The following is a 23878-nucleotide window of genomic DNA, read 5'->3' on the forward strand; positions in this document are numbered from 1 at the left end:
CGGCGCCTTTGCGACAGCGGTCGTCGCTTGACGGCCAGGAAGCCGGAAGCCGCAGAGGCCGCCGTCGTCTCCTCCCCGTCCCCGCCCGCCGGCTGCTGTCGGAGGTTGACAGGTCGAGGCGAGGAGGCGGCGGCGGCTGCAGAGCCAGGCGCCCAAGACGGAGACCCCATGGGGAACGCTCCGAGTCACAGCAGTGAAGACGAAGCGGCAGCTGCCGGGGGCGAGGGCTGGGGCCCACACCAGGACTGGGCCGCGGTCTCGGGCACGACCCCCGGCCCGGGCCTCGCGGCTCCAGCGCTACCACCCGCCGCGGCGCTGCTGGAGCCGGCCAGGCTGCGAGAGGCTGCTGCTGCGTTGCTGCCCACACCCCCCTGCGAGTCGCTGGTGTCGAGGCATCGCGGCGCGTTGTTTCGCTGGCTGGAAGAGCGGCTGGGCCGCGGCGAAGAGTCCGTCACTCTGGAGCAGTTCCGGGAGCTGCTGGAGGCTCGCGGCGCCGGCTGCTCTAGCGAGCAGTTCGAGGAGGTCAGGGCCGGCAGGCGACTGCGGGGGTGGGGCAGGGCGGTCGCCCCCAGGGTACTGAAGGAAGAGGTGGGCATTTGCTTTGGAGAGGCCAGGCGGGGACCTCTATGAGGTGTTTCCAGCTTTTTACCAGGCGTTTGCTTCGTCTGTCTTTAACCTGTGTTAGAGGTCTGGAATGCCTGCATTAGGCCGTCCTTGCTCTGAAGAGCTGGACAAGCCCACATGTGTCTGTATGTTGTAATGCAGACCTTTGTGCAGTTGATTGACGCTACTCTCTGGAGATCTTTTATCAGGTTCTCGAACAGTTTGGAGAGAAAAGAGATGTAAGGATAGGAGGAGTGGCGCTGAAAACCATTTTTTATATTGTCCTGTCCAGGTTTTTACACAGCACCTTCCGAATTCAGTGTGGGCACCGAATAATTGTGGAAAGACAGTAGTAACACGCTGGAAAGGCGCACATTCTAAAACCTATCCTCCTCATGCAAAAACTAGCTTTTCCAAAATACATACTGGTTTGTAGATCCTTAAAGAACCATATATTAGACTCATTTAAACCTTCATAGGATCTGAAACTGATAGGCAAATACCAGGTTTCCTGTGAATACTTGTAATTATACAGTTCTTCATATAATCACCAAGATCATGTCTGCTAAATCATTAAGAGAGCAAATTGATTTGGCAACAAAATATTTTCCCTGCAAGGCATCTTGGGAGTTTATTTACTGGGCGCTTCACTTCGAGTTAAGAAGACTGATTCAGGGTTACCCAGTCAATCATTAGTAAAACAGGCTATCACCTAGATCTCTTGTTTTTTTTTTTTTTTCTTTCTTTCAACTTTTATTTTAAATTCAGGCGTACATGTGCAGGATTTGGATTTGCAGATTTATTACATAGGTAAACGTGTGCCATGGTGGTTTACTCCACACATCATCCCGTCACCCAGGTATTAAGCCCAGCATCCATTAGGTATTCTTCCTGATGCTCTCTCTCCCTCCACCCCCACCCTATTTTTTGTTTTTAATGTGTCACTACCTCCTTCCTGGGATCCTCTTTCTTTTAACTCCACGGTATAACCAAAAAGGTACTTATTTTGTGAAAATGAGTCAGCCAGAAACTTCAGTGGCCGTGAAGGGTGAGTACATAAAGCAGTAAACCAGCGGGTACTTGTAATGCCTTTAAAAGGTTCTGTTCATCTTAAAATCAGAGGCTTTTAAAATATTTTAAGAATGTCTTCCTGTACATGGCCAGAATTCAGATAATGTAGTTTGTGTGTTTCTTATGAATAAAGTACCTTTAAGGCATCCCAGCTTTTAAAAATGATAGTCATGGCCAGGCGCGTGGCTCACGCCTGTAATCCCAGCACTTTGGGAGGCTGAGGCGGGAGGATCATCTGAGGTCAGGAATTCGAGACCCGTCTGGCCAACGTGGTGAAACCCCATCTCTACTAAAAATACAAAAACTAGCTGGGCATGGTGGTGGGTGCCTGTAATCCCAGCTACTTGGGAGGCTGAGGTGGGACAACCGCTTGAACCCAGGAGGCGGAGGTTGCAGTGAGCTGAGATCACGCCACTGCACTCCAGCCTGGGCCACAGAGCGAGACTCTTGTCTCAAAAAAAAAAAATTCATATTAGTTAATGAAAGATCTTTTTTTCCAAGAATACACATAGTTCCTTCCCTCTAGTATCTATGCGTATTGTGAGAATATGAAGTGGTAGTGGGAAGAACCATGCAGAACTGTTGAAGGAGCTGGCACTTTGCAGATTTGAGCAAAGGCAAATGGAGAGAAACACCGTTTACATTCTGAGAGTATCTGACAGAAATAGAACTTTATAGAGTTCATAGGAGTCCCTTAATAGAAGGTCAAGAAATACTCGAGGTGTGGTCTAGAAATCATTCAGTGGTTGTGGCGTTATTGTTCACTGAGCAAATGTTTATTGGGCGTATATTGAGTGCCACTCACTTGGATGACAGTGGACAAAGCAGATACTTGCTCTTAAAGAGTATGTAGTTGTGGTGGAAGAGACAGATATTAACCCAGTAATTATAAGATATGGTGAGTGTTAATGGAGGGAAGGTATAAGGAATAAATAGCAAGTGTATTTAACCTCACTTAGGGCTCAAGCAAGACTTACCTGAGAACGTAACATTTCAGCCCACAGGGGAATGGTGAAAGCAGATACTGTTACAGGAGATAGTTGACAGCGTTTCAGGCAGAGGAAATTGTATCCACAAAAGTCCAAAGTCCAGAGAATCTGGAAGAAGTCTGGTATGGTGTATTAGGGATACACAGAACTTTTTCAAGGGACAGAAAACCTAATGCATCAGTGGTTTAAACATAAAAAGAAGCTACTTTCTTAGGAAAATGTCCAGGTAGGCAGTCCAGGGTTGATGTGGCAGTTTTATCATCATCAGGGACCTGGCTTCATCCATCTTGTGCTGTCATCCTCCACGGACATCTTCCACTTAGTAATTCTATTGACTCCTGCCATCATTTTCCACATTCCAACAAGCAAGAAAGGGAAAAGGGAAGGAGAAGGAAGGAGCCATGCCCACTCTCTTATGGGCATAGCTTACATCCCATAGGCCAAAATTCAGTCACATGGCTGCAGTTACCTGCAGGAGAGGCTGGGAAAGATTCTTTTTCCATGGCCATATATTCAGCTAAAAATCAGGACTTAATTATTGAGGAAGGGGAGAGAAAATATTGAGTTATATTTGGCAGTCTTTGATTGACATAGCCAGGTCATAAGAGTTCTGTGAGTGAGGCTTAGCCAAAGTTTAAAAACCTGATTGTGATAATCTCACAGTGGCCACCCTCTCTCATGATAATCTCATGATGGCTGCTCTGTCTGTAAGGACTAGTAAGTTAGGACTAGCCAAAGAAGATAAGAATTAGCCATGCATTTGATTCTGTGCTTTAAGAATGTCTATCCTTAGACCTGAATAAGTATATACTTTTGTGTATACTTACACGGTTAATTCTGCGTTGTTAATCCACATCTAAGCTTTTGAGAATATACTGCTATATTTTACTGCAAGATGAAGGGCTTGTGAAGTAATGTCTTTATAGTAGCAACTAAAATGACAAGTTGTTTCCATCATTCGTTTTTATAAGAGCTAACATTGGTAAAACAGATTGCCATGGGTGTGCATGGTTTATTATAATGCTGAGAGTTTCCAAGTGTTACATGTTTCTTCTTTGGCTTCCCAACCTACGCTGCCATTCGTGTCCACGCAGCTGTCTTGCTTTCACATTCCTGTGACCTCAGTTACTTGAGGAGGTGTTATAAAGAAGTTCTTGGAGTTGGACCGTGGACCAAAGTCTGAAACATTATCATTTTATAGTACAACACACCTTTTCTCATGGTAGGTGTGGTCCAGGGAGAAGGGACTCTTTAGTTTGCTCACAAGGAGCAATATTTAATTGACTGCCATGTAGAGGGGAAATAGAATTAAAATTAAGTTCTTATTTCACATCAGAGGTTATAGATTAGATATTTATGCTCTTAGAGCATGATTCTAGAAAATCTAGGGGAGAAAAACGTGCTGAGCACAGGATGATAGCAGATGGCCCTAAAGTGAAATTTCATATGAATAGGTTGTATTTTATTAATTTGCCACATAGTTTTCGTGCCTACTTTGTGAAATTCCTGGGGTGGCAAGCTCTAAGGGGAGGGCCTTTTTGATTCATCTCTGTTCATCATCTTAGCACAGGCCTGGGTGGTTGCCAGTGCCCAGGTGCTTTGGGAGACTGTAGAAGTCATAGTCCCCACACACTCAAACCTCATATTTTATATTCAGCCTGTAACCTTTTAATATTTCTTGACATTGAAGGAAACAGTTAAATATGGTTTTTGTGAAAACTTTGTTTTTTATTTATTTATTTTTTTTGAGACGGAGTCTCGCTGTGTCGCCCAGGCTGGAGTGCAGTGGCACGATCTCGGCTCACTGCAAGCTCCGCCTCCCGGGTTCACGCCATTCTCCTGCCTCAGCCTCTCCGAGTAGCTGGGACTACAGGCGCCCGCCACCATGCCCGGCTAATTGTTTGTATTTTTAGTAGAGACAGGGTTTCATGGTGGTCTCGATCTCCTGACTCGTGATCCGCCCGCCTCGGCCTCCCAAAGTGCTGGGATTACAAGCATGAGCCACCGCGCCCGGCCTTTGTGAAAACTTTAAAAGGTTCTTAGTCACTTGGGTTTACAGGAAGTTTGTAGAAAAGCCCTGTGTCCATCTTCATATTATTATGTGAAAAGTATTAATCACCTAATTTAGAATGGCTTTGAACCCAGGAACTGTGCCCGTAGGAATCTGCAGATGTGGTTATCTGCCCTTTTAAGACTATCGACTCTAAGAGCTGTGTGTGTGCACCATAAAGCAACAGCGGGCTGCCAGCTTTTTTTGCCCTCAGCCGGGAGCCCTCCGCTCTCCACTACCCAAGGGACCAAATATGTATTTGCCTGAATCGGTTGAAGCCCACACATCAGCCTAACTCTCTCACCTAATTTACCTTTCCCCCACCTGCACCAGCCCTGTGCTAGCTAGTGGGATGCCTGCTTTGTTCCTAACTCCCTTACCTAATTTATCTTCCCCCCGCACGAGCCCTGTGCTGGCTAGTGGGACGCCTGCATTGTCCTGTATGGACCTTGCTATCAGTTCTTGAAGATTCCCCACCTTGGCACTGTCACCTGGTCAGCACCACGTCTTCTATGGCATGATTCAGATAGTGTCTCCATAATGGTGTTTTCAGCCCTACACCTGAGGCTCCTGTTATCTGTTCTGTACAGATCCTTTGGCACTTAGAGCATACCGTCTGGCCTTGTTGTGCAGCTAGGCTGTGAGGCTGCCAGCCACCTGCCTGCACTACCATTGTACACAGGTGGTCTTTGGTAAGGGATGGCTGGCTGTGGGTGGTGATGAGGCAGGACAGGAAAGATCCTTGGTGAGTGGAGATGATGATGATTATTATTTTGAGACAGAGTGTCTGTCGCCCAGGCTGGAGTGCAGTGGCACAATCTCGGCTCACTGCAAGCTCCGCCTCCCGGGTTCACACCATTCTCCTGCCTCAGGCTCCTGAGTAGCTGGGGCTACAGGCGCCCACCACCACGCCCGGCTAATTTTTTGTATTTTTTAGTAAGAGACGGGGTTTCACTGTGTTAGCCAGGATGGTCTCGATCTCCTGACCTTGTGATCCGCCCGCCTTGGCCTCCCAAAGTGCTGGGATTACAGACGTGAGCCATTGTGCCTGGCCGAGTGGAGATTATTTTTGCTTACTTTGGCTTTGTGTGCTTTGCTGTGGGGGAGTTAATGGTATTGGTTTCTTTGGAGAAATTCATGACCTAGGAGAGCTATGGAGGAAAGTCCACAGCTCTTTTGTCTCTCCCTGATTTCCAAAATACCACCTCACCATGGTACTGCCTTGCTTTAGAAACTTCAGTGGCTCCCCATTGCCTTCAGAATCACATCTGACTAGTGGAGCAGCCTTTACACTCTCATACCTTCTACCCTTGTCTCCCAGTGCTTTTTAAGCAGCCACTTTATTGTCCCGTTTCCCACGTATGTGGGAATTTTGTCCTTTGCTCTCCTTCTCCTCCTGTCTGCTCCCTGCTCCATCCTAAGCCCACTCCAATTTCAGGGACCACAGAGAAGCACTTACCAGCAGCATGGAGTTTGAGAAAGGCTTCACCAAAACAAGGCTTGAGAGGCCGGAAGAATTTGCCTGGCAAAGGAAGAAAGAGATTTTCTGTCTGAAAGGCACAGCATATGCAAATATACTGAAGTGAGAGGGCATGGCCCATTTTGGGAATGATACTTTAGCACCTAGTCTAGAGTCTGAACCGGCTGGGACCTTGGTACTCATTGCCTGCAAGCTGTCCCCTCTGTTCCCCCGAAAAGGGACCCTTTTCATAACAACCTGGACAGGTGTGTAATTAGCCTGTAACAGCGTCAGTGGGTGTGCCATGTTATGAGTCTGCTCATTCTGCTGTTCTTTAGACTGAGGTTGGGAATTGGGCCTCAAGCCAACCAGCTTGTGAGCAAGTTCTAGTTCCACCATTCTCAAGCCAGGTGACTTTGGTCAACTTGACCAGAGTGTCTCAGTTGCCTCACCCATAAAACCAGCTCACCTGCTCAGTGCTCAATAAGTGTTGTAATTGGTAGTGTTACTGTTTTTTATGGTTGTAGTTCAGTTCCAAGATGTTTATTGTAGCCTCTACAATGTCTTTTTTTTTTTTTTTTTTTTTTTTTTTGAGACGGAGTCTCACTCTGTCACCCAGGCTGAAGTGCAGTGGCACAATACTGGCTCACTGCAACCTCCGCCTCCCAGTTTCAAGCGATTCTCCTGCCTCAGTCTCCCGATTAGCTGGGATTACAGGCACCTGCCCCCATGTCTGGCTAATTTCTGTATTTTTAGTAGAGACAGGGGTTTCACCATGTTAGCTGAGTGTGGTGACGTGCGCCTGTAGTCCCAGCTACTCGGGAGGCTGAGGCAGGAGAATCACTTGAACCCGGGAGGCAGAGGTTGCAGTGAGCCGAGATCGCAACACTGCACTCCAGCCTGACAACAGAGCGAGACACCGTCTAAAAAAAAAAAAAAAAAAAAGAGAAAAATATCAGAGTACATTGTAACTGATGAGAAAAAGTATTACATTGTTTCTTGGATCTTTGATACCAATTATGTGTATACTAAGTCATGACGCAAAATATATTTTACTGGATCAGCCAATAAAAGTTGAGAAGCACTTGTTCTGAAGTTTATTGACAAACTAGAGGGATCCCAAAGGGGACAATCAGGATGGGAATGAGACTGAGACCATAGCAAATGGAGAGCTGGTGGAAAGAATGGAGAAGGGTTTGGTGGGAACTCTGAGGACCTGATCACTATTATCAGTGATCTGCAGGCTGTCTCTGGGCAGAAGGAGTAGATGTGTTCTGAATGGCCCCAGGGATGGTCGCTTCGAGGAGGCAGGTTTCAGTTGACTAGAGGAAGAGAGTTACTGCTGTCAGAACTGTCCAGAGGAGATGAGCTGGAAAGCATCACGGATGTGTGTAACAGAAGGTGGCTGAGCACTCTCAGAGACAGTGGAGAATGGATTCAGGCTGTACAGAGGCAGCTTTTTTTTTTTTTTTTTTTTTTTTAAAGATGGAGTCTCACTCTGTTGCCCAGGCTGCAGCGCAGTGGTGATTTCAGCTCACTGCAACCTCTGCCTCCCGGGTTCAAGGAATTCTCCTGCCTCAGCCTCCTGAGTAGCTGGGACTACAGGTGCCCCTCACCATGCCAGGCTAACTTTTTTGTTTTTAGTAGAGATGGGGTTTCATCATGTTACCCAGGCTGGTCTTGAGCTCCTGGGCTCAAGTGATCCGCCTGCCTTGAGCTCCCGAAGTGCTGGGATTACAGGCGTGAGCCAATGCATCTGGCACAAAGGCACATATTTTAAGAGATTTGTAGGTCCCACACATAAGAGAGCTTATGCAGATCTGGGGTGATCAGTACCCTCCACCCACAATAGTCTCCAGTGGCCCCATGGTGCCCTTACTGTAATAGCTGAACTCTTCATCCTGGGTCTGCCAGGTTCTTTTATTCTGACCTCTAGCCCTCTCTTCCTCACCTGCCCTGTTCCTTTCCAGCCACACCAGGCAGGTCATAGTTCTCACTATCTGCCATACAGTCTTTATGTATGCTGACACTCTGTCCCCTCTACCTGAGATTGCCTCTCCCTCACCGTATACTTTCAAACTCCTAGTTATCCATTAAAGCACAGTTTAAGGGTTGTTTTTTTCTGGGCCATTTCCCCTAACGCCCCTCCCTGTCTTGGACTTCTCATCCCTGGAGTGTCTGTTGGCCCATGGTGTAGTGGTTAATAGTGGCATCTGGAATCAGTCCAGGGTTCAAATTCAAGCTCCATCATGTACTAACCATATGCCTTAAAAAAAATACTTAACCTCTCTGTTCGCCACCAGCAAAAAGGTAGTACCTACCTTTAGAGTTGTGGAAAATGTAAGTTGATCCATGTGAAGGGCTTAGAACTCTGCCTGGTGCTCACTAACACTGGCTGTTGTAAATAGTTTATACTCTTCTCGCATTGTAATTGTCACACCTACTACATTGCTGCTGTTGGTTTACAGATCTGTCTTCTAGGCTGTGAGGTTTTTGAAGGGAAAGGACTATGTGTGCCCTATTCATCTTTGTATCATCTTTGTATCCACAGAGCCAAGCACAGGATCAGGTATTTATATATTATATATATTATATAGCATATTAATATAACACTAATATAATATATATAATATTAATATATGAGGTATAATATATATACTATATTATATATTGTATATAGTATATATGTGTTACATAGTGTACAAACTATATAATATATACTGCATAGTATACACTATATATTATATAGTATACACTATATAATATATAGTATACACTATATAATATATAGTGTATACTATATAATATATACTATATGATATATATTGTATAGTTTATATATTATAGTTTATATAGTATATATTATATAATTTATACTATATGATATAGTATATACTATATAGTATACTATATCATATGTAATATATACTATATAATTATATGTATATATAATTATATATACTATATATAACATATAATATATACTATATAATTATATATATTATAATTACATATACTATATAATTATATGTATATATAAATATATATAATTATATAGTATATATATTATATATAATTATATAGTATATATTATATATAATTATATAGCATGATATATTGTATAGTATATAATTATATAGTATATGTTATATAATTATTAGCATATATTATATATAATTATATAGCATAATATATACTATATAGTATATATTATATAATGTGTGTGTGTGTATAATGGCAACTTATCAGATAGTGCTGAATGAATGTATGAGTAAATGGGCTTCTGTAAAGTCTTTTGGCCAGGATTTTGAAAATACATTTAAAGTTCAAAACCAATGGCAATAGGTAACATGTGGTACTCCTTAGTTTATAGAATTTGTTTATATTATTATCCTGCTTAATCCTCACTAAACCCTGTTTCACATCTAAATCCATTTTACAGTGGAGAAAACCCAAGCTTAATGAGGAAGCTGAGGTTTAGGGAGACTATATAAACATACTTAAAAAAAAAAACAAAAAAAAACAAAACCAGTTTCTGTCTGTCACCCAGGCTGGAGTAAGTGGTATGATCACAGCTCACTGCAACCGTGAACTCCCAGGCTCAAGTCGTCTTCCCACCTCAGACTCCTGGGTAGCAAACCTGAACATTTCTTTTCTTAAGACAGTCAGTTTCTGAGTGTTAGGAAATTACATAATTATTTGGTGAAGCTGTTCACAAAGCTGTGGTAATTTTGTTTCTTAGCCAAAATTATTTGTTTTTGTTTTATTCGAAAATCTCTTTTATCATATTCATTAACTATTGATGAATCAATAGAATCTATTAAAAATAGCAAAAATGGCCTGGCGCAGTGGCTCATGCCTATAAACCCAGCAGTCTGGGAGGCCAAAGCAGGAGGATTGCTTGACCCCAGGAGTTTGAGACCAGTCTGGGTAACATAATGAGACTTTGTTTCTACAAAAAAATAAAAAACTAGCTGAGCATGTCCCAGCCACTCAGGAGGCTGAGGTGGGAGGACCGCTTGAACCTGGGAGGTCAAGGCTGCAGTGAGCTGTGATCATGCTACTGCACTCTAGCCTGGGTGGTAGATAAAGACCCTGTCTCAAAAAGGAAAAAAAAAAATAGCAAAAATGTCACTATTTTTATAGCCTTGGTTATATAGAATTTTTGTTAGCAATACACAGCAGGAGTTGTGTGGGAAGTTGGAGGTGCAGGGAGTGCTTGATTTGTGGAAGTTTTGGTGGAAGTGGGACTTGAGTGCTACCTTGAGATTTAGAGGGAGTGAGTCTCACTTCTAGAGTTGATAGGCGTTCACCTGGACAAAAGGTGCTGAAAGCAACTTTTATAGATGGAGGAAAGTAATGGAGCAAAGAGGTTTTAAGCATTTGGTCTCCAGATGGTAAGGAACCCCAGGGGTTATCTGGTCAAAGGAAGGGGAAGGGAGTTGTGGTGAAGAACATGAACCCTGAAGCCTTAGATGCAAACACTAGCTGTGTGACCTCAGGCAAGGTACCTGACCTCTCTGTACAACTATAAGATGGGGAGGTTAATACTACTGTTACTGTTATGAGGAATAAATGCCATTATAGCATATAAAATGCTCTGCTCAGTGCCTGGCATTTAACGAGTGCCCAAATATTGATTCAGACTTTCCAAGTCTGTGTGTCATTCCCAACCGAATGAATGATAGCTGTGCTAATCTCCTCAGACCTTGAGTCTTACAAATATCATTATTTTCTCAGTATGCTATAATGTGAACAAGTTGGGAAGTAGCTATTATCTGGTAGTGTAGTGTTCCCATCGCGGGGCCTCAGAGAAGATGAGGCTATGCTCTGTGCCACCTCCTTCTTCCCCCACCTGCTCCACTTTCTTTTTGAGATGGAGTCTCGTTCTGTCGCCCAGTTTGGAGTGCAGTGGTGCGATCTCAGCTAACTGCAAGCTCCGCCTCCTGGGTTCATGCCATTCTTCTGCCTCAGCTTCCCAAGTAGCTGGGACTACAGGCGCCTGCTGCCACACCTGGCTAATTTTTTGTATTTGTAGTAGAGACGGAGTTTCACCGTGTTAGCCAGGATGGTCTCGATCTCTTGACTTCATGATCCACCCGCCTTGGCCTCCCAAAATGCTGGGATTACAGGCGCCCACCACCACGCCCGGCTAATTTTTTGTAGTTTTGGTAGAGACGGGGTTTCACCATGTTAGTCAGGATGGTCTCGATGCCCTGACCTCGTGAACTGCCCGCCTTGGCCTCCCAAAGTGCTGGGATTACAGGCCGAGGCAGGTGGATCACTTGAGGCCAGGAGTTCGAGACCAGCCTGGCCAACATGGCGAAACCCCAGCTCTAGGAAAAATACAAAAATTAGCCACGTATGGTGGCGCATGCCTTTAATCCCAGCTACTCGGGAGGCTGAGGCATGGGAATCGCTTAAACTCTGGAGGCAGAGGTTGAAGTGAGCCATGATCGCACCACTGTACTCCAGCCTGGTGTCTAAAAAAAAAAAGAAAAGAAAAAAAAAGAAAATTTAGACTTTTATTTTTATCAGTTGGACATGCACACGGTATATAGCTGACAAGACTTGAACAAGAAACAATGGTTTCCTGCTGTCCTGTCCCAATGTCTCGTTCCCCAAGAACAATTAGTTTTCAACTCTAGCTGGTTCTTGAGTGTTTAACTCTGTATTACCAAGTAATATGTTTATGTTCTTTGTGATTGTTTTCAGTTTTAGGCTTTATCTATTTTATTTCCACCATCAGTGATGAGACTTAAGTTGTCTTTCACCTTCCTATGCATGCACGTCCCCTGTTCTCCTTCTACAATTCTGTCCATTTTGTTTAGATCACGCTTGGACCTTTACCTTATTATGATTACGTAAGTTCTTTACATTGCTTTGCCATGTAGTACCATGTGTTTTTTTGGGTTTTTTTTTTTTTTTGAGACAGGGTCTTGCTCTGTCACCCAGGCTGGAGTACAGTGGTGCAACCTTGGCTCACTGCAGCCTCGACCCCCTAGGCTCAAGTGATCCTCCCACCTCAGCCTCTCGACTAGCTGGGATTACAGGTGTGTGCCACCATGCCTGGCTAGTTTTTGTATATTTTTGTAGAGTGGAGGTTTTGACACATCGCCCGCACTGGTCTTGAACTCCTGGACTCAAGCAATCCACCCACCTTAGCCTCCCAAAGTGCTGGGATTACAGGCATGAGCCACTGCATCTGGCCTTTTTTTTTTCCTATACATCTTTTTATTTTCTTTGGAGTTAACAATTGAATAGGTACTTTTATTTTCCTAATTTCGGTCTTTTATAATTAGTTTAGTCCCAGATTCTCTGCCAGTTGTCTAAATCTCCTCTAACAGAGACGTTCAATATGTTTAAACACATGAGCATTCTATCAACTTCATCTTCTCAAGGAAGTATTTCCTGAATCCTTCTGATCTGCTTTAATCTAGATTTGTTATTCTCTAGGTCGGCTGTGCGGGTGTCATCTGAGAAGCTCCATCATCCTGGGGATTCATTTTCTCTTGTTTGGATCCCATTCTTCTCCTGTCTTGGCATATTTCTTCATTCCGGTGGCTGTGTCCTCTAGTAGCTTTCTGAAAAAGGGAGGATTGAGTAGTTCATCTTTTGAGAACCTTGCATGTGTAGGAATGATTTTTTTCTGCTCTCTCACAGTTGATGGGATTTGGGCTGAGTATTGACTTCCGGGTTAGAAAGGGCACGCCCCAGAATGTGGCAGTCACTGCTTTCATTGCCTTCTGGCTTCTGTGTGACTGCTGATTGAGTCCCATTCGGAATCTTGACCTTTGACATAGAAACTGTTTCTTCTCCCTGGAAGCAGGACTTCCCTTTTTCCTCAGTCTTAAAAAATTTCACTGTGATGCACTTTCATCCCGTGTGTAGGGTAATCAGCCCCTGCAGTCACCGAACTCATGTTGTTCAGTTTGGGGAAATGATCTTGAAGCATAATGATAGTGGTTTCCTCCCCTACATTTTCTGCATTCCATCTTTCTTAAACTCTTGTTTGGATGTGGGACGTCTTGAACTGGTCCCCTGATTTCCTTCGCTTTCCTCTCCCGGTTTCCATAGTTTTGTCTGTTGGCTCTACTTTGTGGGCACTTTGGTCACTTCACTTCACTTCCAACCTTTCCTTTGAGATTTTTGTTTTGTTGTGATATTTTCATTTTCAAGAGCTTTTTATTTTTATTTATTTAGTTTTGCTTTTGAGACGGAGTCTCGCTCTGTCGCCCAGGCTGGAGTGCAAGGGCGAGATCTCGGCTCACTGCAAGCTCCACCTCCCGAGTTCAAGCGATTCTCCTGCCTCAGCCTCCCCAGTAGCTGGGATTACAGGTGCCCACCACCACGCCCGGCTAATTTTTGTATTTTTGTAGAGATGGGGTTTCGCCATGTTGGCCAGGCTAGTTTCAAACTCCTGACCTCAGGTTGATCTGCCCGCCTCAGCCTCCCAAAGTGCTGGGATTACAGGCATGAGCCACCGTGCCTGACCTCGTATTTTTAAACTTTTTAGGTTCGGGGGTACACGTGCAGTTTTGTTATAGCGGTAAACTCATGTCATGGGGGTTGGTTGTACACATTACAACTAAGCCAGTACCCAATAGTTATTTTTTCTGCTCCTCTCCCTCCTCTCACCCTCCCTCCTTAGGTAGGCCGCAGGGTCCATTGTTCCTTCTTTGTGTTCATGAGTGCTCATCATTTAGCTCCCACTTGTAAGTGAGAACATGCAGTATTTGGTTTCCTGTTCCTGCCTTAGTTTGCTAAGGATAGTGGCCTCCAGCTCCACCCATGTTCCCACAAAAGACATGATCTTGTTCTTTTTATGGCTGCATAGTATTCCATGGTGTATATGTACCATATTTTCTTTTTTATTCTTTTCTTTTTCTCCGCCTTCTGGATTCAAGTGATTCTCCTGCCTCAGCCTCCCGAGTAGCTGGGACTATAGGTGCCCACCACCACACCTGGCTAATTTTTGTATTTTTAGTAGAGATGGGGTTTCACCATATTGGACAGGCTGGTCTGGAACTCCTGACCTTGTGATCCATCCACCTCGGCCTCCCAAAGTGCTGGGATTACAGGTGTGAGCCACTGCGCCCGGCCCTCTTTTTTTTCTTTTTACCTTATTTATGTTGAAGGACTACACATTTTCTTCATCCAGTCTGTCATTGTTGGGCATTTAGGTTGATTGCATGTCTTTGCTATTGTGAATAGTGCTGCAGTGAACATTAGTGTGTATGTGTCTTTATGGTGGAATGATATCTCTTCCTCTGGGTATATACCCAGTAATGGGATTGCTGGGTCAAATGGTAGTTCTGTTTTTAGCTCTTTGAAGAATCACCGCATTGCTTTCCACAGTGATCGAACTAATTTATACTCCCTTCAAGAGCTTTTAAACATTTTCTCAGTATCCTGTTTTTAGTAATAGTACCCTGTTCTTTCATGATTGCAATATCTATTATGAGAGTAGTGGTTGCACAACTCTGAGTATACTAAGACCTACTGAATTATACACTTTAAAAGGATGAACTTTATAGTGTGTGAATTACATACCTTAGTAAAGTTGGTATTAAAAATGTTTTTTGGGCCGGGTGCAGTGGCTCACAGCTGTAATCCCAGCACTTTGGGAGGCCAAGGCAGGCAGATCACTTGAGGCCAGGAATTCAGGACCAGCCTGGCCAACATGGTGAAATTCCATCTCAACCAAAAAATACAAAAAATTAGCCAGCGTGATGATGCATGCCTGTAGTCCCAGCTACTTGGGAGGCTGAGACAGGATAATCACTTGAACCTGGGAGGTAGAGGTTGCAGTGAGCCGAGATCATGCCACTGCACTCCAGCTGGGGTGACAGAACTAAACTCTGTCTCAAATTAAAAAAAAAAAAAAAAAAAAAACTTTAGAAAAATATTTCTCTGAAGATATTAATCATCTTTTTGAAGTTTAATTTTCCCTGCATAGTCTGTCTTTTCTCCTAGTTGTCTTTTTTTTTTTTTTTTTAAGACAGAGTCTGGCTCTGTCACCCAGGCTGGAGTGCAGTGGCGCCATCTCAGCTCACTGCAACCTCCGCCTCCTGGCTTCAAGCGATTCTTGTGCCGCAGCCTCCTGAGTAGCTGGAATTACAGGCATGCGCCACCATGCCCAGCTAATTTTTTTGTATTTTTAGTAGAGACAGGGTTTCATCATGTTGGCCAGGCTGGTCTCAAATTCCTGGCCTCAAGTGATCCGCTGGCCTCAGCCTCCCAAAGTGCTGGGATTACAGACGTGAGCCACCACACCTGGCCTCTCCTAGTTGTTTTTTCTGAGTTTTATATTAAGGCTTTACTCAAATGTCCAGGTGACCTGGGCTGTCCACTCATTAAAGAATGGGGGACTAAAAAGCTGGATGCTCTTTGTGTCTGGCTTGTCAACTGGTGGACTCACAGCGAGATGAACTGTCTGGCCCTTTCGTTGGGAGATCCCCAGTGTTGGCGGCTATAGGTGCGTTCCCTGAGCTTACCAGGTTCCCCAGAGACTACTTTTCCAGTCATCTGCCTGAAGGATATGAGGCTATGGGGCTAGCTGCCAGCATTCTGAGAAACCTGGGGGAAGACTGAGTCTTACACATTGAGCAAGTAAACATCGGTGTCCCTATTCTCAGTGTGGTATTCTCACTTTCAGTTGTGCCTGGTATTTTCTAGTCCACATGCCATACTGCTCTCGAGAGAATACACCCCCAGATTTCTGCCAGGATTGGGGGTATCTGGCTTTTTTTTTTAGTAGGAAAGTTTTAAACATAGGAAAGTAGAAATAAGAGTAAAATTAGCTAGTTTCAACAATTACCAGCTTAAGGCCAATTTAATTTGTTCTAACCTGCCCCCTGCTTTTTCCTTCCCCTATCCATATTATTTTTAAGTGAATCTTGACGTCATATCATTTCATCCATAAATATTTCATTATGTATCTCTACAAAATAACACTTTAAAAAACACATGCAACACTGCTGTCGCCCTTTTCTCCTCAAAGCAAAACAAAAAGTCCAGTTTCTCCTTAAGATCATTTAGAGCCGGGTGTGGTAACTCGCCTATAATCTCAACTCTTTGGGAGGCCGAGGTGGGAAAATCTCTTGAAGGCAGAAGTTTGAGACCAGCCTAGGCAGTAAAGTGTGAGACCCCTTCTCTACAGGAGAATTAAAGGATCAGCCAGGTGTGACACAGGCCTGTAGTCCCAGCTACTTGGGAGGCTGAGGCAGGAGCATCTCTTGAGCCCAGGAGTTTGAGGTTACAGTGAGCTGATCGTGCTACAGCACTCCAACCTTGGTGACAGAGCAAGATTGTTTCTCAAAAAAAAAAAAAAAGCATTTATCCAGTCAGTTATGCTTTTTGTTTTGTTTTGTGTTTGTTGTTGAGACAGAGTCTTGCTCTAGCACCCAGGCTGAAGTGCAGTGCTGCAATTTTGGCTCACTGCAACCTCCACCTCCTGGGTTCAAGTGATTCTCGTGCCTCAGCCTCTGGAGTAGCTGGAATTACAGGTGTGTGCCTTGATGCCCAGCTAATATTTTGTAATTTTAGTAGATATGGAGTTTTGCTGGCTTGGCCAGGCTGGTCTTGAACTCCTGGCCTCAAGTGACCCACCCTTTTGGGAGGCACTTTGGCCTCCCAAGGTGCTAGAATTATAGGCATGAGCCAGCACACCTGGCCCAGTTCTGCTTTTTAAAATAGGCTTTTTACCACTTACATCCACTTTCCACAGCATCTGTTACTACCAGCCCCTAAGTCTTTTTGGGCCTGCAGCATGGGGCAGCTTCCTTCTCAGCCTTGCCTACCCAGATTAGAATTCCACCTTCTTGGATCAACCAACCAGGTACTACTTAGCCATCTGTTTCCAAGCTTCCAAAATTTTGTAGCTGTTGCATCTTGTATTCTTTGTGTGCTTAAAACACAACACACCCCAGGATCTCTTGATAATATTGTCTTAGTGGGTTTTGGGAGGGAACAGAGGTAAATGCATTTGTTTAGTATGACTTCTTTTGAACTATGAACACTCCTGATGGCTGGTTGTCCAGACACTGCTCTGAAGCCTTGAGGGATAGGGTAGGCATTTTTTCCCAGAGCCTCCTAACTCATCTTTTTTTTTTTTTTTTTTTTTTTGAGACAGAGTCTCGCTCTGTCACCCAGGCTGGAGCGCAGTGTGTGATCTTAGCGCACTGCAGCCTTTGCCTCCCGGGTTCAAGCAATTCTCTGCCTCAGCCTCCCAAGTAGCTGGGATTACAGGTGCCTGCCACCATGCCGGGCTAATTTTTTGTATTTTTAGTAGAGACGGAGTTTCACTATCTTGGCCAGGCTGGTCTTGAACTCCTGACCTCGTGATTCACCCACCTCCGCCTCCTAAAGTGCTGGGATTACGGGTGTGAACCACCGTGCCCGGCCTCCTAACCCATCTTTATACCCCATGACAACAGACAGGTCCACCTTTATCATGAGTATTTCCCTCTGTCTTCTATCCAATGACATGAATTTTAACTGCAGCTTCCCTTGTTCCCATTACAGCCCATCAGGACTGTGTGACTCCCAGGCCTCTTTTCTCTACACTTAAGATTCCCCCAACAGGGCACAGTTTCTAGTCTTCTCTCTATCATGGTTTCTGTCCTCTGATCTCTTTCATTCATTTCTTTTTGGTGTGTAGCTTCAAAACCAAACTCACCTTTCTTGATTGGGTCTAGTCAGAGAAGAAGAAGATAATACCTGCTCTCCTTTTGAATGTTACACCTTGATTAGTGTAGTCTTTGACCCTATTAACTTTTTGTATAATCTTGCCAGGTTGAATAGAGGCAAAAAGAATGCTGTGATCTTTTCCATGCTGCTTCTAAGCTTACTGTCCCCCTTACTGCATTTATGCCCATGTTTTTTGGACTCAAAAAGAGGAATTTGCATTTGTTCCTCTTAAACGCTGCATTGTTCAGAGGTCTATGATGGAAATGGGGTATTTATGTTAGTCATGAATCCTCTGTAGGATGTTTTCCTATTTCATGGAGGAGAGAAATAAGAAAAAGGGGCAGGAGTTTTAAGAAAGAGAGAGGGTTACTTGGAAAGGAGGCTTAAAGACTCCTGAAGTATTGCATGGTGAGGGCGATGTGTGAGTGAGAGTATCAGCAGGACAGAAGGCATTGTTGAGGAAGGTATTGAAATCTGGGGAGAGAGGGCAGTTGCTAAGTGAGGTATGTCTTGTAGGATGGAAGGGAAGGGGGTCAGGGACACCAGAGAGTGAGGTTAGAAAGGTGAAGGGGAACACTACAGGACCGATGTGCTTTCACTGTACTGGGTTCTGTTCAAATGTTGCTTAATCCAGGCAGCAGCCTGTGAGTTTGACAATATTTGCTCCATCTTTCAGATCAAGAAGCTGTGGCTTATGGAGGTAAAGAAACTTAGGTAAGATCACATAGCAGAGTAGTGATAGAGCAGATTTAAACCAAACTGTACTGTACCAGGTTCCCCAGATGGCCCAACATGGGCAAGAGGCAAGTTAGATTACAATTAAAGGTTGGTGAAAACAGGGCTGTGAAACAGATAAACCAAATTAGCTCTTGTGTCCAAAGAGTGTTTAAAAGAAAAAGCCCAGGCGGACATGGTGGCTCACGCCTGTAATCCCAGCACTTTGGGAGGCTGAGGTGGGTGGATCACCTGAGGTCAGGAGTTTGAGACCAGCCTGGCCAACATGGTGAAACCCCATCTCTACTGAAAATACAAAAAAAAAAAAAAAATTAGGTGAGCATTGTGGCAGGCGCCTATAATCCCAGCTACTCAGGAGGCTGAGGCAGGAGAATCGCTTGAACCCGGGAGGCGGAGGTTGCAGTGAGCTGAGGTCGCACCACTGCACTCCGGCCTGGGCGACGAGCGAAACCGTGTCTCAAAAAGGGAAAAGAAAAAGCCCAGCTAAAGTCGAGGTGCTATTCTAAGCCAATTCTTTATATTCTGGCACTTCGCAACCAGTTGAAAAACTTTACGGTGGCTGCTTCCTTCTGAAATTATTTAGTGGGGAGGAGACTTACTACATAATTACTCACTTGGATTACTAAATGGTTACTCTCTTGGAATATAGATTGGAATACAAACAAGATGATAAAATTGCGTGTACGTGTGTACTTGCATACATACATCCTACAAAGCACAGCGAGTTCCTGTTCTAAATTTATCTTTGGTTGATGTATATGGACTCTTCTCCCTGCAACCAAAAATAAATAAATCACTGGTCTTGAGAATTTTAAATAAAAGAAACAGTTACTTGAAACAGCCCTGATTTTCTCGCATCTCTTATCTTGTAGGCCTTTGCCCAGTTTGATGCCGAGGGTGATGGGACAGTTGATGCCGAGAACATGTTGGAGGCCCTCAAGAATTCCAGTGGAGCTAATCTTCAGGGGGAGCTGAGCCACATCATCAGACAACTGCAGGCCTGCTCTCTGGTTCCAGGTGAGGCTTCCATATAGGTGCTGTCTTAGAGCCAAAGTGAACTTTGCTATACTACTGATTGAAATTAGGCAAAATTGTGGCCACATGCAGTAAACTCCCCCAACAGTGTTCATTAGGCACGTGATCTGAATTAGCATTTCGTTTAGTCATCTCCTTCATCCCCCAGTGCGGTGGTGGCTAAGCAGTTCTACCATTTTATAACATGAACCCTTGTCATGTGGCCGCTTTCCTTATTGGATCTCTTTATTTCACTACAGAAGCCCTCCTTGGCCTTCACTGTTCATTCTCTTAGCATCCTGCATTCTTTTTTGCAACATACTACCATTGTAATTGATCAATTCATTATTCAATTATTAGTAAAGTGTTTGTCTTCACTCCTGTACTATAGTTCCATGAGGGCAGGGACATTCTGTCTTATTTCTGCTCCGTCCTCACATTTGGGGGCATTTTTCTTGGCATGTGGTAAGCACTTAGTGGTTTTTTAGAAAGCTATTACAGTAGTCCCTCCTTACCCATGCAGGAGATGTTCCAGCACCCCCAGTGGGTGCCTGAAACATCTGGGGTACTATATAGGATAGTACCCAACCCTATATATACTATATATTTTTCTGATATATATATATATATACTTATGGTAAATTCTAATGTATAAATTAGGCATAATAAGAAGAGGTCAGGCTGGGCGTGGTGGCTCACGCCTGTAATCCCAGCACTTTGGGAGGCTGAGGCGGGCAGATCATGAGGTCAGGAGATCGAGACCATCCTGGCTAACACAGTGAAACCCCATCTCTACTGAAAATACAAAAAAATTAGCCGGGCGTGGTGGCGGGCGCCTGTAGTCCAAGCTACTCGGGAGGCTGAGGCAGGAGAATGGCGTGAACCTGGGAGGCGGAGCTTTCAGTGAGCCGAGATCGCGCCACTGCACTCCAGCCTGGGTGACAAAGCCAGACTCCATCTCAAAAAAAAAAAAAAAAGGAAGAGGTCAGTAACAATAGCTGACAATAAAATAGAATGATTATAACAATATACTAAAATAAAAATTATGTGAATGTGGTCTCTCTCTCTCTCTCTCTCTCTGTATCTCAGAGTATCTGTACCATACTCACCTATTTTGGGGTCTTTATTGACCACAGGTAACTGAAATTGTGGATAAGGGAGGACTACTATATTCAGAAATTTAAGTAAGAATAAAAATAGCTTAAAATTAAGCAATGCTGGCGGGGCACAGGGCTCACGCCTGTAATCCCAGCACTTTGGGAGGCCGAGGTGGTTGGAGTTCCCGACCTGAGGTCGGGAGTTCAAAACCAGACTGACCAACATGGAGAAACTCCGTCTCTACTAAAAATACAGAAATTAGCTGGGCGTGTTGGCGCAAGCCTGTAATCCCAGCTATTCGGGAGGCTGAGGCAGGAGAATCACTTGAACCCCAGGAGGTGGTGGTTGCAGTGAGCTGAGATCACACCATTGCACTCCAGCCTGGGCAACAAGAGCGAAACTCCGTCTGGAAAAAAAAAAAAAGGAAAAGATATGACCTGTGTTTTTGTGTTTTTTTTTGGGAGCTCAGACTTACACATAAAGACAGAATTATAATAAAATTAGCATTTGTTTTTTCCAGTGAGAAGACAATTGTGTTTGAAAGAGAAAGAAACTTTGTACATTTTCCTTTTAATCTTGGTTTACTTCACCTCAGCATTTTTCCTGCTCTGTGCACTTGGTGTCATAATACTTAGGGTCACTAGGGCAGCAATGGAGGTAAAATAGATTTGATAGACACATAAATGTAAATCTGATTGCTCTTGGCCCCTCTGGATTACTTACTGCTGAGTGATGTATTGAGCTAGGGAAGGATAGTTTCCATATATTAATGAAGAATGTATATTTCCAGCCAGACATGGTGGCTCATGCCTGTAATCTCAGCACTTTGGGAAGCCAAAGTGGAAGGATTGCTTGAGGCCAGGAGTTGAGACCAGCCTGGGCAACATAGTGAGACCCCATCTCTTAAGAAAAAAATTAGCAGGTCATGGTGGTATGCACCATTGGTCCCAGCTACTGGGGATGCTGAGGCAGGAGGATTGCTTGAGACCAGGAGGTTGAGGCTGCAGTAAGCCGTGATCACGCTACTGTACTCCAGCCCTGTGATAGAGCAAGACCCTATCTCAAAAAAAAAAGAAAAAAAAATGTGTATTTCCATTCTCCCTCAGGTTGTCTTTAATTATGTAATTGTATACATGTTAACTTTTTCCCTAGTCTCATGGCAGTTAAAATTATTATTATTATTTTTCTTTTGAGACAGAGTCTTGCTCTGTCACCCAGGCTGGAGTGCAACGAGATCTCCATTCATTGCAGCCTCCACCTTCTGGGTTCAAGTGATTCTTGTGCCTCAGCCTCCCGAGTAGCTGGGAGCACAGGCACCTGCCACCACATCCAGCTAATCTTTATGTTTTTAGTAGAGATGGGGTTTCACCATATTGGCCAGAGGCTGGTCTTGAACTCCTGACCTCAAGTGATCCACCCGTCTTGGCCACCCAAAGTGTTGGGATTACAGACGTGAGCCACTGCACCCGGCTTGAATTATCTTTAGCTAGCTTTTATCTTAGCGTTTACATATTACTTCACTTTTGCATTACCAGCATGTGGATAGCATCAGGAGCTTTGTTTGGACACCCCAGACAGTTTTGGGGAGGAAAGCAAAGGGATTGAGACCAGGGAATCCACCAACAGATAATTTGTAGTGCACTGGATGACTGCTGAAATGGGGGATGAGATTGAGAAAACATCAGGGTCCGAATCTCAAGGCACTCACATAGCAGGCTCATGACTTAGGACTTCCTACTCAAAACTTTTCGTCAGCATCCAATTCATCAGTCTTGGAATGAACCTTTGTAAGCTGAAGTTGCTTTGGTGGTGGGAATTTTTAGTTTCTAACTAAAAATTCTGTACTAAAACTAGTTCCTTTTGTATCTCATGGTGTTGCTGATTAAGCGTTTAAAAAAAGAGAACAGTACCTTTTCCAATTTCATTAGGCTTGGAATTCATTTACCGAAGGCTAAGTTAATTTACCAAATGTTTCAGCATATGAAAACACTTTTTCCATTATATGAACGAGTTTTTGTTTTGTTTTTAACATAGATACAGCGTTTTGTCATGTTGCCCAGTCTGGTCTTGAACTCCTGAGCTCAGGCAATCCACCTACCTTAGCCTCCTGAAATGTGGGGATTACAGGCGTGAGCCACTGCACCAAATCTGTTTTTTCACATAGGTTTTGAGCAAATCAGTGCAGCATCAGCAGTATCCTAAATATGAAGCTCAGGTATTACAGTGGAGTCAGCTAAGAAAAAGACTGAGCCACCCCTGGCTTCTTTCTTCCTCAGCTTTCAGACAGCCTGTCATGGGACTTTACCTTGTGATTGTGTAAGCCAATTCTCCTTAATAAACTCCCTTTTATATGTACATATATCCTATTATTTCTGTCCCTCTGGAGAACACTGACTCATACAGATTTTGAAACCAGAAGGGGTTCTAAAGGAACATTTTTTTTTTTTTTCTGAGACGGAGTCTTGCTCTGTCACCCATGTTGGGGTGCAGTGGTGCAATCTTGGCTCACTGCAACCTCTGTCTCCCGGATTCAAGCAATTCTCCTGCCTCAGCCTCCCGAGTAGCTGGGATTACAGGCACCCGCCACCGCGCCCAGATAATTTTTGTACTTTTAGTGGAAACGGGGTTTCACCATGTTGGCCAGGCTGCTCTTGGAACTCCTGACCTCATGATCTACCCGCCTTGGCCTCCCAAAAGTGCTGGGATTACAGGCATGAGCTACTGCGCCCGGCCTTTGAGGAACAGAATTTTAAGGATGGATTCCTTTAGTTGGTTTTGTAGTTTTGGGAGTTGGCTGTTTAATCTGGTTAGACCCAAAAATGGTAAGGAGTCTACCTCTAATAGTATGGAGAATGCTGATAGTCCTTGGCATGAACTGTTAAGAGAGTTGTGCAGAATAAATGCACCTGATATTCCCGATTCACCTCTCTTGAGAATCAAGGAGTTGAGTGACTCCATACATGATACCTTTGGCCATATATGGAGAACCAAGGACTATAATGAAGTTGGTTGGTGCTCCTAAGTTTGCTGGACAAAGTGATCAAAGAAGAGGATGAGCTCAGAGATTCTGTCTCCAGAAATGCTTACTTAGCCTCACATCTTCCAAGATTGCCCTGGGTGAGAGTCTTACCTCTTTAGACAAAGGGCTGAAATTGTAGAAAATCAGAT

At 44.2% G+C, this 23878-nt stretch overlaps 1 protein-coding gene across 6 annotated transcripts in view; it reads left to right on the top strand.

Annotated features, from left to right (window-relative positions):
• Positions 1-40: 40 nt before the first annotated feature.
• ZZEF1 (zinc finger ZZ-type and EF-hand domain containing 1) overlaps positions 41-23878 on the top strand; it is a 136676-nt gene continuing 112838 nt past the window's right edge. For all 6 annotated transcript variants that reach the window (XM_055257868.2, XM_055257869.2, XM_063629624.1 and 3 more), the window contains exons 1-2: positions 41-522; positions 19471-19615. In XM_055257868.2, the coding sequence (XP_055113843.1) occupies positions 169-522; positions 19471-19615 (499 nt within the window). In that variant the 5' untranslated portion in view covers positions 41-168. The remainder of the gene's footprint in view (positions 523-19470; positions 19616-23878) is intronic.

This window comes from Symphalangus syndactylus, chromosome 20 (genome assembly GCF_028878055.3).
Source record: "Symphalangus syndactylus isolate Jambi chromosome 20, NHGRI_mSymSyn1-v2.1_pri, whole genome shotgun sequence".
Taxonomy (NCBI): domain Eukaryota; kingdom Metazoa; phylum Chordata; class Mammalia; order Primates; family Hylobatidae; genus Symphalangus; species Symphalangus syndactylus.